The sequence below is a fragment of the Pelophylax lessonae genome (assembly GCF_965119305.1).
Source record: "Pelophylax lessonae genome assembly, chromosome: 8".
NCBI classification, from domain to species: Eukaryota; Metazoa; Chordata; class Amphibia; order Anura; family Ranidae; genus Pelophylax; species Pelophylax lessonae.
In genome coordinates this window covers 149,755,114-149,771,730 of record NC_138775.1, presented here as the reverse complement: position 1 = coordinate 149,771,730, position 16,617 = coordinate 149,755,114, and the positions used below count along the sequence as shown (strand labels likewise).

The 16,617-nt window shown below is 38.1% G+C and overlaps 1 protein-coding gene across 1 annotated transcript in view; it reads left to right on the top strand.

The window, feature by feature from the left end:
- HMCN1 (hemicentin 1) overlaps positions 1–16,617 on the top strand; it is a 452,754-nt gene that overhangs the window by 47,675 nt on the left and 388,462 nt on the right. Inside the window, exons 4-7 of the mRNA XM_082265585.1 lie at positions 10,038–10,160; positions 11,146–11,317; positions 13,163–13,269; positions 15,669–15,789. Coding sequence (XP_082121711.1) covers positions 10,038–10,160; positions 11,146–11,317; positions 13,163–13,269; positions 15,669–15,789 — 523 coding nt within the window. The remainder of the gene's footprint in view (positions 1–10,037; positions 10,161–11,145; positions 11,318–13,162; positions 13,270–15,668; positions 15,790–16,617) is intronic.

Sequence of the window (16,617 nt, the reverse complement as noted above, 5' to 3'; positions counted from 1 at the left end):
TACACCCACTTTAAGGCCATATTAACACCATGCATGCTTCGTTAAGCATGTATTAAAGAATTAATGCATATGATGCACATAATGCATATGTTGTGTGTTGACACCTTTTTCTTTTTAAACGCATTACATTGTGTTGATGTACATTTTTTTTTAACATGCAAAAGCTGAAATACTTGATTTTGGCTACCTTAACACATGCTGTAATGAGCTGTAGTGTGCCGTGCTGCGTTTCATCACATTGCTCTGTGTTAAAATGCAGCATCTTCCCAAGGGGACTATAGTGCAATTTGTTGATGGGAACTGGATCTATTGGATTTCAGATTACTATTGCATTGGAGCGGTGTTGAGCAATGCAACCCAACAGACAAGGTGTGAATGGGCTTTAAATGATTTGATTCTGTCCCAGATGGATGCAGCTGCCTATTGTGTCCCGAGTGCACCTTTAAGAGAACAATAACTACAAATTGCTACCAAAGGCAAATACAAGTGTTTTTTATAAACATTAAACAGGTTTACTTTTGATTGGAAAAAATGTAAATGCAAAAGTAGATGATAATGGGATACTTGTTAGAGGCAGTCAATAGGAATTGTTAAAAAAAATGTTGTTACTGAAATTTTTTAAACTCTAGAGATCCAGGATTTTACTTCAGCATGACTTAAAATAAATAAAACAGTTGAACATATTATAAATCCGGTAAAATAATGTGGAACAGCTGTGGTCCACCCAGAAGAAGGGAGTACAGGAAGAAACCACTTTACAGAAGCATTTGAAATAAATTATTTAGAAAAGTTTTAGTTCTAAATCTTTTTTTTTGTAAAAGGTTTTTAATTTTTATAAAATGTAAAATTCCATGTGCAAACATTTACACGGGGTATGCGATACACGGTATACAGTATCATTTTGTATTATGAGCTATTGTAGTCTATTGTAAAGTAGTCAATATTTGTCCAAATATAAAACAAGTTAAAAACTATCAAATAAAAGTTGCGAGAAAGATATTGGGAAAGGGAATACAAATTAATAATATTAAAAGTAATAAAAAAGAAAAAACGACAACAAAATTGTTGTGTTAATATAAAAAATTTTAAGAAAACAAAAGCGAGAGGGTAAAATTGTAATGTTTACGGAAGTAATTATTGAAATAATTATCATACGAGGAATTCTATATTTTGTCAAAAAAACAAACATTATTAATATTATTTTGGGTACAGCTTAGTTTTCTAGTTTGCTATAATCATACATATGCTTGACTTCTATTATTTCCCATGATTTTAGTGCACTTTCTGAAAGCACACCAAACCTCCTGCATTAAAGAACAACTAAAGGCAAAACTTTATTTTTTTTGGTTTTGGATACAGTGGAGAGGGATTATAACACCTGTCAGTTTTTCTTGCTTTCTGTGGTCCCGTAAGGGGGATTCACCCTCTCTATTCTCTATCCTAAATGTTGGGTTTTCCCCAGAAAAGTAATATAGGGGAAATCTTCCAATGGAGAAACTAGTTCTGGCAGGGCTCGACAAACCCCGAGCGGCAAGTCGCATTGGCAATTAGAATTAGAGATCTGGCGCCTGGGGTGCACTGCAGGAGGTGTTCTGTCCCTTCTGCGCCCCCCACCCCCTCGCCGAGTACGCGGACTACCGCGCCATCCGATAATTGAGGCCACGGCTTTTCGTCCTTCTTCAGTGAGAGACGCTTCCAACGGGGAACTGGCGCCCTCTTGTGGGGGCCGGGAGTTTGACAAGCAGTCACTAATGGCTCTATTTCCCCTGCCTGTTCTCAATACCTGCCCATCTCCTTCCCAAGAGGAGATGAGACGGAAGTTTTTGCAGGCTTCATCTCCCTGTCCACTTACCTTTGCTTAAAGGTAAGTGGACAGGGAGTGTGGTTATTAGTATTATTTATTTATTTTTAAATTATTTATAAAAAAAGAATAATAATAATAATTATTTTTATTTTTTTTTTAATTATTTAATATATATATATCTTTTTTTCATCATCTCCCTGCAATGCCACAGCCACACAGCCGAAGGCCCTTTTCACACGGGCTGTCTGATCAGGTCCGCCTGTCAGTTTTTCAGGCAGACCTGATCGGATCCTTCAGTCAGGCGGTCTGTTTCCATCTGATTGCCCTATAGAGAGCGGGGTTCTAGTAGTTTTTATGTGTAAATTTAGTATCAGTTATTTTTTTAAAAATAAAGCTTGGTTGTTAGTAAAAAAAACAAAAAAACAAAACTGGCTCCTAACTTTTTTAGCTGGTTCCTAGATTTCAGGCAAATTTGTCAAGCCCTGAGTTCTGGTGACCAGGGTGTCCCCAAGGAATTCCCCTGATTTGCAAGGAATTTCTCTCACTTCTTGTTTTGGCTATAGGACAGGAAGTGAAGGTATATTTCCCTAATGGAACACAGAGGGCAAAAGATAGATATGACCCTCCCTTAATGTATCCAAAATTAAAAAAAAAAAAAGTTTTGCCTATAGTTCTAATTGCATAAATTAAATATGTAAAGACAAATAAAAAAAGAGCAGCTTGTTCTTGAATCTTTGTTGTCCTAAATCACAGGCCTGTGCATGGAATAAAGAAAGAATATAACTGCGCTAACTAATAAAAAACAGCAGCAATTTAAATTGTGACAAGCAAAGGTAAATATGTAAAGGGCTAAGTTGCGCTAATATGTACTGAATCAACAAATGATTATCAGATAAAGCACAATAATTGATAAATAGTCCACAATGATAACAAATCTGTATCCAAATGGTAGACACAGTCCAAATTCCAAAATTCCAGTGTCAGATGAATAAACCAATGTTCATATCTCCTTACCAGAAAGCGGAATCGAGTTCGCTGAAAAACTCAAATGAAGTAGGTTCAACCAGCCTCCGATCGATATGCTTGGATAATCCTCACATCAACAGATGGTAATCATAATGGGAGGAAAATTGAAATTCCATAGCGTAATACTGTTATATATTCATGGATCACCCTGAGAAGTGCACACCGTCACCAGAAGGCAGATAGTTGAAAGCACGAGCACCCTTAAGTCCCAAATGCTTACTAGATGTCAAATTGTGAGTGATATATAGGGAATAGAAGTGACACACAAAGACCTCTCCCGACACCGCTGCCTCTTACCGGATTACAGTAGGTTCAGGCCAAACAATCCGTCATGCGGTCCTCGGAGCCAATAACTCTAAAAGGATCACTCCAAAACAGGATAGGGTTCTCCCACAAACACAGATGGAATAGAGTCGACCAGCCTCAGATGAATGTGCTCAAGTTCGCCTCACATCAGTCAATGGTAGTCATATATGGGAAAAAGTAGACTCCATAGCATAATACTGTTAATGCTTAAAGGTCACCCTGAGAGGTGCACACCATCACCAGAGTCAAATCCCCAGACAGAGCACCAACACCCCTATGACCTAAATGCTTACCAGATAGATTAAGCTCTAGGTGAAAAAAGAGGGAAGGATGTAACACACAGAGGACCTCTCCCAACACCACTGCCGCTTACCAGACTGCAATGGGTTAGCAACCACACTCTCCAGAAGCCGATCCTTAGAGCAGGTGTCACTGGAAAGATTACTCCTGAACTGGCTCGATCATAACCCCAATATAGTGTAAATGGAAAACAAAGGCACTACATATTGCATTACCACAACACTTTATTGGAAAACAAATAGACAGCAACTTACAGAAATGTAGATATAATACAGCGAGGATAAGGCAAGCCGCCGGCCGGTCGGCTCCTCCGCCCGTCCTATCCAATAGCGTCCGCACAAGCAGGTGACGTCAGCACGCCGCGACCGACGCACGTTTCGTCAAATGTGACGTTTTCAAGGTAGAGCTTAATCTATCTGGTAAGCATTTAGGTCATAGGGGTGTTGGTGCTCTGTCTGGGGATTTGACTCTGGTGATGGTGTGCACCTCTCAGGGTGACCTTTAAGCATTAACAGTATTATGCTATGGAGTCTACTTTTTCCCATATATGACTACCATTGACTGATGTGAGGCGAACTTGAGCACATTCATCTGAGGCTGGTTGACTCTATTCCATCTGTGTTTGTGGGAGAACCCTATCCTGTTTTGGAGTGATCCTTTTAGAGTTATTGGCTCCGAGGACCGCATGACGGATTGTTTGGCCTGAACCTACTGTAATCCGGTAAGAGGCAGTGGTGTCAGGAGAGGTCTTTGTGTGTCACTTCTATTCCCTATATATCACTCACAATTTGCCATCTGGTAAGCATTTGGGACCTAAGGGTGCTGGTGCTTTCAACTATCTGCCTTCTGGTGACGGTGTGCACTTCTCAGGGTGATCCATGAATATATACCAGTATTACGCTTTGGAATTTCAATTTTTCTCCCATTATGATTACCATCTGTTGATGTGAGGATTATCCAAGCATATCGATCGGAGGCTGGTTGAACCTACTTCATTTGAGTTTTTGGGCGAACTCGATTCCGCTTTCTGGTAAGGAGATATGAACATTGGTTTATTCATCTGACACTGGAATTTTGGAATTTGGACTGTGTCTACCATTTGGATACAGATTTGTTATCATTGTGGACTATTTATCAATTATTGTGCTTTATCTGATGATCATTTGTCGATTCAGTACATATTAGCGCAACTTAGCCCTTTACATACACTGTGCATGGAATAAGCCATAACAATTCATAGAAAATCTATCTACACAGAGTTAAGGAAAACTGACTTAGAATGACTTATTGCAAATCTCTACTCTTTGAGATCTGCTGTGACATAATTCCAATACTTTTTCACAGCAGTTTGCGATGAGTTCATCAGTGTATCCATATATTTTTCTAGTTCATGTTTGCTGTAATCACGGTTATCTACATGCGGTGCTGGATTATTGCATAGCCAACATAGGACATGGCCCAGGCTGCTGGACTGGCAAGGACAGCACACAGCAATCCAGGCATCATTTGTCTGACTGTAACACATATTTGTGTATGTTAAAAGATTCTAAACTAGTTCCCTGTCTGCCGGAGCAGTGCAGTTATGTCCTCATTGTCCCTACATAGTTGGTGCATTTCTATTGGTAGTAAAGTATATATATATACAGTTTATTCACTTTGGGCAGGTGGCCCTAGAACAAAGCTGTTAGCAAAAAAGGTAAAGTTTCTCTACTCTTCTAGTTGGTTCTAGGTATACTGACCCAGAGTGGGTTAGTTGTCACTTTCAGCTTCTCCAGCCCCAACCTTCTATACATTATGTAACTACGATGTGTGATTTTTTAGTTTGATACCAAGGTTGGCCAGTTCAAAAAGGTAGGGAGGGGATAGTACAAGACATTTGGCCTAGTCAGGCAGTAATAGAAATTGAGTGTGTAAAACTGAAAATTTCTTTAACCAATTGCCACCTGCCCACAATACATATACTGTGAGCTGGCAGCAGTTGCAGGCACCACAACATACCACATGAGCCCTGGTGCACCCCTTGGGATGCACAGTGGCACGATCCTGTGACCGCTGTGTCAGGTGTACACAGCAGATCACAGTGCTCGGTACCTGGATGCTGTAAGTGGCTGGGGTATCATGTGATCACTATGACCTATCATAGCGATCACTTAAAACAAAACAATCATGAATGGCTTCCATTCATGACTGCTTGCTTACTATTGTGATGCTGTGATTGACCCACAGCTATTACATGGTACCTTGCACCATGTACCATGTGATTAGCTCTCGCCAATCACAAATCACAATAGGAAGCAAGCTGTCATGAATGGCTTCCATTCATGACAGTTAAAACTATTGCTTATAACAGTGATCATCACTGCTATAAGCAATAACAGTGTAAAACAAATCCCTGATCAGCCCCAGAATATTACACTATGGCGATGCTGAACTACTGATGAGAGTATGTAAAAAAAAAAAAAAAAATCTTAAAACAAGTTAAAAAAATGTAAAAAAATTACCAGTCACCAGTCAGTATCTCTGATTACTGCTACACCAGTATGATGAAACTGTACTGTGCTGGTGAAAGTATGTAAAAAATAAATTGTGAATAAAAAACTAATTTTATTTTATTTCTCCCAAAAAATTGTGACAAAAAAATTACAACTTCAACTTGGCATGCCTCCAACTAAATACCTTGGACTGTCTACTTTCCAAAAATGGGTCATTTGGGGGATATTTGTACTGTCCTGGCATCTTAGGGCTTCAAGAAATAAGCCATCAGTACACCAGGATTGATCAATTTGCAAATATATATACCATAGTTTGTAGACTCTGTAACTTTCACACAGACTAAATAATGTACACTGATTTAAATTATTATTACCAAAGAAATGTAGCAGACTACATTTTGGCCTACATTATGAATAAATTATGAATACAATATTTTTGTTTACAAAATTATTTAACCGAAACTAAGAAAAAAAAGTGTTTTTTTTTTTTTTTTTCAAAAATGTCTGTATTTTTTGTTTATATAGCAAAAAAATAAAAAAAAAAAACCAGTGGTGATTAAATTCTGCAAAAAGAAAACTCTATTTGTGTGAAAAAAAAATGATTTAAATTCCACTTGCGTACAGTGTTGTATGACCACGCAATTGCCAGTTAAAGTAGCACAGGGCTGAATAGAAAAAAAAAGCCCTGATCTTGAAGGGGGTAAAACCTTCCAGTGACCAAGTGCTAAAAGTGAACTTATCATGTGACATTTTATGTTGCCATGTACAAACTGTCATCTGTAGAAAATTAAAAAAAAACATGCACAAATGAAAGGAGCATCAGATCAAAGGATAAAAAAACAAAAAAAAAACATCCAAATTCATTTATCAGTTTGTACAAAAAAACAGCCAGCATATTTTGGGGGTCGAAGAAACTCCCACTTCAGCAGGGAAAACAAAACACAATATAATGTAAATGTAAATGCGACTAATAAAATCATGAGCCTAACAATAATAGAACATCATAGATAACATACATACACATAAGTGTATATATATATATATATGTGCATCAGAAAATACACACATATACACGTACATGTACACATATGCATGGAAATGAAGAAAATAAACATCAGATGGTAATGTATAATAGGTTCATTTTTGGAGGTAATATTATCAGGCGCTACATAGGTATGGGCTTTGTGTTCAAGTACAATGTTCCCGATACCCATTCACATATGGGGGGCCAGGATCTGGGGGCCCCCTTGTTAAAGCCCCCACCCGCAGACTCCAACAACCACAGTCCAGGGTTTTTGGGAAGGGGCCCTTGTCCCCATCAACATAGGGACAAGGTGTCCTGGGGCGGGAGGGGGGGAGTGAGCTAGGGTACCCACTGAAAGGTAGCCTTGTCTGTTGTGAGCAGCCTAACCTGAGCCTGTGAGCTCTTCAATAGGGATGATCGAACGGTTCGGGTCCACCATCGGTTCGGCCCGAACATTGGGTGTTCGAGGTTCGGCCGAATTTAGAACTTTTTGCCCAAAAAGTTCGGAATTCGGCAACCAGAACTGCCAAAAATGCAATGGTTCAGGAAATGGGCTTTAAAAGCCTGTGATTGGACCAGAACCATTAGCAAAAGCCAATTGAGGGGGCAGGAGAATGCTAGGAATGTGATTGGAGTGACTAGGGGGTCCCTAGACCAATCATTAGTGAATACGCCCCCCAGTATATAAGATCGCCCCACCATATTCCTAGCATTGTTATACTGGACATGGAAGAGAGTGGAAGAAGTTCTGTTAATTTTACTTGAAAAGTGTCATTTAGCTATTTATTAGTGTCAGGAAAGGGATATCTAGTGTAGTTAGAGTGCTCCTTTACACTTTAGTTAGCTTCAAAAATTTAGTTTCTGTAGGGAAAGTGTTAAGTGTCAGGGGACCATAGTGTAGTGTAGGGTTAACTGGCAGTGACTGCTATGGCAGGGTGACAAAACCCTTCCATAGCAGGGTGACCGCTATAGAGAAATGATCATTTCTCTGAATAGCTTCGGTACACCCATATGGCTTCTCACCAGCCAAGCATTTTTTATGCTGCAGGGGCTGCCACTGCCAGTGCTTTTTTGAGGACATGTTTGATGTCAGACATGACATCTGAACATGTGTATAGGGGGTATATATAGACATATATGTGTATATATACCCTTAGACATATATAGGTGTGATAGTAGCAGAAATAAATGCTTGCGGTAATGAAATCATTTACAGTAATATATTTCTGCTACTATCACACCTATATATGTCTAGGGGTATATATTCAGACATATATGTCTATATATACCCCCTATACACATGTTCAGATGTTTTGCCTGCCTCAAAAGAACCCCAAAAAAATGCCAAAAAAACGCTAGCGTCAAAAAACAAAAATGCCCAGGTGTGTTTTTGCTGGCATTTTTTGGGGGGTTTTGGAGGCAGGCAAAACATCTGAACTTGTGTATAGTGGTGTATATACACACATCCATATATTTATATACACACCTAGACATATATAGGTGTGATAGTAGCAGAAATATATGCTTGCGCTAATGAAATCATTTACAGTAATATATTTCTGCTACTATCACACCTATATATGTCTAGGTGTGTATATAAATATATGTATGTGTGTATATATACCACTATACACAAGTTCAGATGTTTTGCCTGCCTCAAAAGAACCCAAAAAAATGCCAAAAAAACGCTAGCGTCAAAAAAAAAAAAATGCCCAGGTGTGTTTTTGCTGGCATTTTTTGGGGGGTTTTGGAGGCAGGCAAAACATCTGAACTTGTGCACAGTACCACTATACACAAGTTCAGATGTTTTTCCTGACTGCAAAGATCCCAAAAAAATGCCTGCTATTAAACCGGCAAGGTGTTACAGCAGCGAAGCCAACCTCCTGTGCTGAAAATTTTCTAATACAAACAATCTTTTTTTTTTTATGGTTCTGGACATGCTACAGAGCTGAAACTTCACATATACACTTTTTAGACCCCCCAGATCTGAAATCCAAAGTAAAAATCAAAAAATCCCTCTTTTTTTTATTTTTTCAATAATTGGCTTTTTTTTATCAAAAATGACCATTTTTAAGAACTTTTTTTGTGTGATTATGTGTCTGGGGGTCTAAAAGGTGTACCTGTGAAGTTTCAGCTCTGTAGTATGTCCAGAACCAGAAAAAAAGATCATATAGATGTTAAAGTTAAAGGAGGGTCCCGACCCACATCCCTGTTCTACTGAAAAATTATCTTTTTTTTTTTTCATGGTTTTGGACATGCTACAGAGCTGAAACTTCACATGCACACCTTTTAGACCCCCCAGATACTAAATCCAAAGTCAAAATCAAAAAATCTCTCTCTTTTTTAAAATTTTTTCAATAATTGGCTTTTTTATCAAAAATGACAATTTTTAAGAACTTTTTTTGTGTGATTAATAGTTAATGGGGCATGACCCAGAACCCTAGGCACTTTTTAGGGGCATTTATTGGGTTTTGGGGCTTCAAAATGGTGTTTTTTGATTACCGAAGTTCGGGTCCTATTGATTTCAATGGGGTTCTGAAATCCGGGGCGAACTTTCGGGAAGTTCGGATGTTCTGGTCGAACCGAACTTTTCAAAAGTTCGATCATCCTTACTCTTCAAATGTTTTTGCTCTCTCACTATTTTTCATGAACTCATTTTAAAGTCCAAACACCTGTTGGATGCTTTTTTCTTCATTTGTGGATAATTGGCAGTATTAGTACTGGGTCAGTAGCAAAACCTAAAATCTAGCATTGCAGATCATTTTTCAAAATGGCCGTGCTGCCAATAACTTTGGTAATATGCTCTATAATTAATTTGGACACTTTCAAGTTTGGCAGAAAAATGCTAATATATCTTACTAAAAACTGCTGCATATCCAAGAGGTACTCTGTTGAAAATAAACTATTACTATTTACTTTTAGATTGCAAGCTCTAACGAGCAGGGCCCTCTGATTCCTTTTGTACCAAATTGTATTGTAACTGTAATGTCTGCCTTCATTTTGTAAAGCGCTGCACAAACTATTGGTGCTATATAAGTCCTGTACAATAATAATAATAATATACCCTTTCTATATTTACTTGTAGGTGGTTTTTGTGCTTACTGGAGACTGTGATGACAGAGGTCATGTGGGGTATAAGGTGTATGAAGAAATTGCTTCCACCAGCTCTGGCCAAGTATTTCACCTAGACAAGAAGCAAGTTAAAGAGGTAATGTAGTGTATTAATAATACAATATTCCAAGGTTTATAGCTACTACAAGTAGTGAAAACTATTTATAAAAAATTGCAATAAACAACTGCCATCCTTTGGAGAATGTAAAAAAAAATCCTTCATTTTTTGCCATTTTGTATTTTCAAATATATTTCATATTATATATGGAATTGTTTGCATATTTATAATTACACAAGATGACCTTTTAATAGCGATTGCCTAGTTACATAACTGATAAGGTTGACCCATATCCAACTTAAGGCTGGGTTCACACTTATGGGAATTGGATGTGGGTTTCCCCACATCCAATTCACATGACAGAAGAGTGTGACCACCTCTCAATGGAGACACACATCTTCGGGGCGGCCACGGATAGCACTGGAGAAGGGTCCTGTGTGTCTTTGGCTCCATTTCAAGCCCAAATTCAGGCAAAAATTTGGATCTGATTCGCATCTGAAATGGTGAACTGGGACACACCAAACTTCCTGCTGTGAGCTGCTCCGCAAATAGTGTGAACACAGCCTTAGAATCCTACAGCTCCTGCAGGTTTGGTCCACAGGAAGGCAAAACAAAATTGCCAGTTTTGCCCATCTGTATTTCATTTCATTATAGGGGAGTAATTCTATTGTCACATATTATACACATAGCCCTATATTTTTCAACATTAAATTCATTTGCATTTTAGCTGTCCATTTTCTGATTTTGTCGAGACCCATTGGAAATAGGTGATTTTCCTACTAGTTTTTAATACATTTACATATTTCATATCATCAGCTAAAAAAAACAGAATTATTTTGTATTTCATATAGCAGATCATGTACACCAATGCTTACTTTAGCTCGTTTTAAATATCTTTTGCTTACAACTACCATGTAACCATTTTCCAGCAGTTAAGTACACCTTTCTTAAAAATAATTGTACAAAAGTTCATAAATATTCTGATATGGTTTTCATATGCAAAATGTCTTGTTATTTTGCATAGGTATTGAAATGGGTAGAAGAGGCTGTTCAAGCTTCCAAGGTTCATCTTATGTCCACAGACCACTTGAGTGAGGCATCATTCACTTGGGAAATCCCATTTGATCCAAGCCTTAAAGAAGTCACCGTGTCACTGAGTGGGCCGGCACCAGACATTGAACTGTACAATCCATTGGGTGAGAGAGTCTAACTCAATAATAACTAGAAAATGTATACTGATTCACAAATTGTTTAATTAGGTCTGATTGGTTTTTGGTCTATAAGTGATTACTAACTAACTGGTATGGATCATTACACTTTCAGTCAATATGTTAGCTGGGCATATGTTATTTGGTCAAGTGTGCCATCTCACTTGAACTGATGATGGGAGTATCTGATTGTAAGCTGTAAGTGGTATAAGACTTAAGCGCTGACCATAAACAATATGTAGAGAACAGGTAGACTAAATGTGATAGAAAACGCAGTATTAGCAGCCAATTCTAAGTAGTGTCACCACATACATAAAAGCATTTAGAATAATCAAAATGAATCGGCGCTTACTAGATCACATAATACACATGGACATAGCAAGAATAAAATCTATTAGAACTATAACACTAATAGTAAGTGAGTGATAATGCAGTGATGTGGTATAGTGCATTGTGCTATAGGTGAAAAATGAGTGACCACAATAGGTAATAATATCACATAAAAAGCTTCAATCACTAGAATGGCACAAATAATAAAGTGACAGTGAATCAAAGTTTACTGTGCAAAAAATCTGATTCAGTAGCAAATCTGATCAGGAAAGCATAAAAGTGGTAAATAACACGCTATAAATAAAACTGCGAAAAGAAACATAAGTTTACTGTGCAAAAAATCTGATTCAGTAGCAAATCTGATCAGGAAAGCATAAAAGTGGTAAATAACACACTATAAAAAAAAGTGCGAAAAGAAACATAAGTTTACTGTGCAAAAAATCTGATTCAGTAGCAAATCTGATCAGGAAAGCATAAAAGTGGTAAATAACACACTATAAATAAAAGTGCGAAAAGAAACATAAAAAACCCCGGAACGCAAAAAAGCCTGGGGGGGGGGGGGTGGTATATAAAAGAACAGCAAGTGCTGCAAAGGCTAAAAAGTCCTTGTAAAATGATAATAACGTGGTGTATAAAATCCATAAAACAGGCGATAATTTTAATAAAAAGTGCTGGTGTCTAGGCAAGTTGTCAGATGTTCGGGAAACTGGATAAGTGCAGTAAACTTTAATCTCTGCGATGGTGAGCATGAATCCATAAACAAGTGAAATGGCCGCTCACCTCCAAATCACTCATAAAGAGCGTTTGTACCAAATAGGTAAACAGGGTCTCCACTGTGGATAGATCGATCCGCTTTCCAGTAGCCAGGTAGGGTCAGTTCTATGACAGGCTCCTAAATCCCTTCTAGACAGCCAGCATCAGGCGCCAATGGATAAATAGTCCTAATCAGGGTATGTAGCTCAGACCAAGGATAAAGGGAAGGACTTCATAGTGTAGTAAGTTTGGAAAAGCATTTATTGAAAAAACAGTAAAACTCACATTTCAGAATGAGGATAACAGCATAGTAGCGTGGCAGCGGTATGGCGGTGAAAACCGGAAGTGACGTCAAACGGCTTCTCTGGACGCGTTGCGTCACAGCACAACGTGACTTTCTCAAGGGATCCCAGAATTGCCAGACTTGTATCTTAGGCAGACTTCTGTATTTTCAGAAAATTACAACAGCTACAGATTGAAAAGGAAAGGTCATTTTTAAATAAAATTCAATTACAATATGATTTGTGTCGCAATTGTATACGCTATATTGTTTTTTCTTTATTTGCTAATTTTTTTCCCCATGAAAGTGGAGTTACTCTTTAAGAATCACCATAAAAACTTGCAGTAATATTGATTGAGGTCACTTTAGCTTGTTTCCAGTCCTATCTATGGTTGTAGGCCTGGCAACTATTTTTAAGCAACGTTTAGTGTCATTATGTCTAAGATGTTTTGTTTTTCATGTATTCTTAGGGAGACAGATGAAGCCAGAAACAGGTCTCAATGAATTACTGAACATATACAATTCTGCCAAGGTGTTAAATATCAAAGAACCAACACCGGGGATGTGGAAAATTAAGGTGAGACAGGGGTTAATGCTTTTCTAATTAAATTATCACAGTACTAAATTCCTGATAAAGAAGTAATACTTTTGTAATTAAATTATCACAGTGCTAAATTCCAGGCAAAAAAAAAAAAAAAGCAATCCTTTTAATCCAGGGGCCAGTCCTATAGGGAAGGCAACAGCAGTATGGAATCTTGTGTTATCCTTGTGTTTCCCCCAACAGTCCTGCTACCCTTGGCCGTGTCATATGCAATCTATGTAGAAATCTGGCCCTGCCTTTCATAACAGTTTGGTAACGCTGTGAATCTGTCCACATATGTATATGAATATTTACTATATACTAGCTGAAACTAGCTAGTTCAGATTGTGCATCTGCGAGGATAATACTTACATTTCATCAGTTTCAATTGTTTCTTTTAATATAGTTACATTTTATCAGTTCTTCGGGATCCTGATCTTTCTCTTCTACATAGAAATAACGCTAGATTGTCTCCATATCTACAGCCTACTGATTGGACAATAATGGAGCAGCAGGCCACTTAACTCATTCTATTGCTTATTTTGCTCCTTCCTCCTGTCAGTATATTTCTTATAATATGTGCAGTTCAGGACAACATATTGGCTCTTAGTGCTGCCCCACCCTCTCCAAGTCTGTGTGCTGTTGTACAAAGGATTACAAGAGGCTCATATCAAATCTAAATCAGGCACTTACACTAGCTGCATTTAAAGAGGAAGTAAACTCTTAATTTTTTTTTCTTTTTCCCCTGCAAAGTAAATGCATAATGTGCTAGTATGCATCGCATACTAGCACATTATGTGACACTTACATGCAACCAAGTCCGCGTTGTCCCTGCTGCCGGCCGCATCCATCTTCACCTGTCTTCCTTCTGGGTCTGTGGACTCCGGCTGTATTACTGGCCAGAGCTGCGTGACGTCACTCCCGCGCATGCGTGCGGAAGCCGCCAGTCACAGCACAGGGCTCAGAAGAAACGGCTGCATGCAATGTAAATATCTCCTAAACGATGCAAGTTTAGGAGATATTTACAGCACCTATAGGTAAACCTTAATACAGGCTTACCTATAGGTAAAAGTCATCAAAGTGGGTTTACAACCACTTTAAAGTAATTCTAAAGTTATAATGTTTTTTTTTTTTTTCAGATTAAAATTTAAATAAACATGTTATACTTACCTGCTCTGTTCAATAGTATTGCACAGAGTCTCCTCGAACCACCTCTTCTGAGGTCCCCCCACCTGAGCTTTCAGCTCCTCCTCCCTTTCACGTGTTCCCATAGCAAGCCGTGAGGGGGGCAGTGTCCAGTAAGGGGGTGCCTCAATGCATTTGCACCACGCCCACTACAACAATAGCTATACCACTGCATCTATCACTACGTGTAATACAAAACATTCCCAAACTGCTGTTAGTAGCAGTTAAGAAGTCTATTTGATGACCACATTGCAGCAACAACATTGAAGTTTGAAAGGCTTTATTGACAACAATGGCCAGAACTTCAGATGCAATTTACTAGTGGAAATACACAAAAGAGCATAAGTATAAAATAAGCCCCTAAAAGGCTTTTATTCTATAAAAAAAAAGAACTAAAAAAAGGGCTAAGAAAAATATGGGGCTTTGTATGGGCAAATGGAAAGAGGGTAATCACAAATATCACGCAATTATGATAAAATTACTCTCTTTATTGTACATACATATATATAAAAAATTGACTATAGGCACATATTGAATAAAAGATAAAAGAAAATCGTGTGTAGAAATATATTCCCGTAGGGAATGCTGATATAGTGTATCTCAAAAGATGTTATGGTCACTAGGTAGCACGGTCTAGGGTCCCCAGCAAGCCGACGCGTTTCGCAACAGGGCTTCCTCAGGGCAGACCGATATTTCCAACTGTGATAAAGACCTGGACAGACACATGCGTTGAGGAGCAAGTCAACACGGATGGGCATACAAGGGGGATGTGCACTAAAGCACCTGCAGTCATGCAGATTCGGAAGGCATTCCCCTTCAATATCCTTTAAATATTATCATAGGACCCCAAAATACAGGTAACAGACATGCTCCTCGTATCATACTACATCAACATTGATGGGGTCCCAGTTTAGACCACTGTATGCATGAGGCAGGTAATTCATACGGTATATTTTATATCCACATATACTAGCAACATCATGGACCTTGTCACCAGAATGAAGGACTCCTTCCATCCACCCTTGTAGCATAGACCTGCCTGCAACAACATTGAAGTTTTAAAGGCTTTATTGACAACAAAGGCCAGAACTATAGATGCAATTTACTAGTGAAAATACACAAAAGAGCATATGTATAAAATAAGCCCCTAAAAGGCTTTTATTCTAATAAAAAAAAACATTTCATTAAAATTTCCTTTTTTTTTCTTCCAGACATCAAGCAGTGGGCGGCATTCAGTGAGAATCACGGGTGTCAGTACGTTGGATTTCCAGGCAGGATTCTCCAATAAGCCTACATTAGATTTCAGTAAAACATCCAGCAGACCCATAGAAGGTTGTTTTTTTTTTCTATAACATTTCCTCTCATTTTTTGCAGAAAAGAGAACTAACAAATGTTGAACTTCTGACAATGAGAAAAGTGCAACATTAACGCATTAAATCTATGTTTTGCCAGCCAATGGCTGGTTGAATAAAGTACATACAGCTTCACCTTTTTGCTAAGCAAAAGCTGGCCATACACTAGCCGAAATATTGGGCGAACTCATTTTCGAAAAAACGAAAAATCTTCCGTGACAGCAGATCGTGCCATCATGTAAAGTTTGTCACATATGCCTAGTGCAAACAGGTCGGCCGAGAAAAACATTAACCTTTCAATTTATTGTTCGTTTATCGACTGGTCGGCGGATTTTCTTCGATTTTTCGGCTCTAAAAAAGTTAAAAACTATTTTCTATTTGTGCCCATTAAATGGACGAAAAACGAACGATTGGACCAAATTACATATTTTCGAATGATCTTTCGGCTAGTGTATGGCCAGCATTAGTGAACATTCACTTTGCTTAGTAGACATTTTCAAACCTTTAGTAAATAAAGCCTACATTGTTATTCTGAATGCAAAAACAAATCAAGTGCTTTAATTGTCTGCATTTACTAACAATCAAAACATTTATTTTAACCTTTTTTTTTCAAATTTTTAGTGAAATTAGGAGAGCAAGAAAGTACAGTGCCTTGAAAAAGTATTCATACCCCTTGAAAAGTTCCACATTTTGTCATGTTACAACCAAAAACATAAATGTATTTTATTAGGATTTTATGTCATAGACCAACACAAAGTGGCACATAATTGTGAAGTGGAAGGAAAATGATGAATGGCTTTCAAACTTT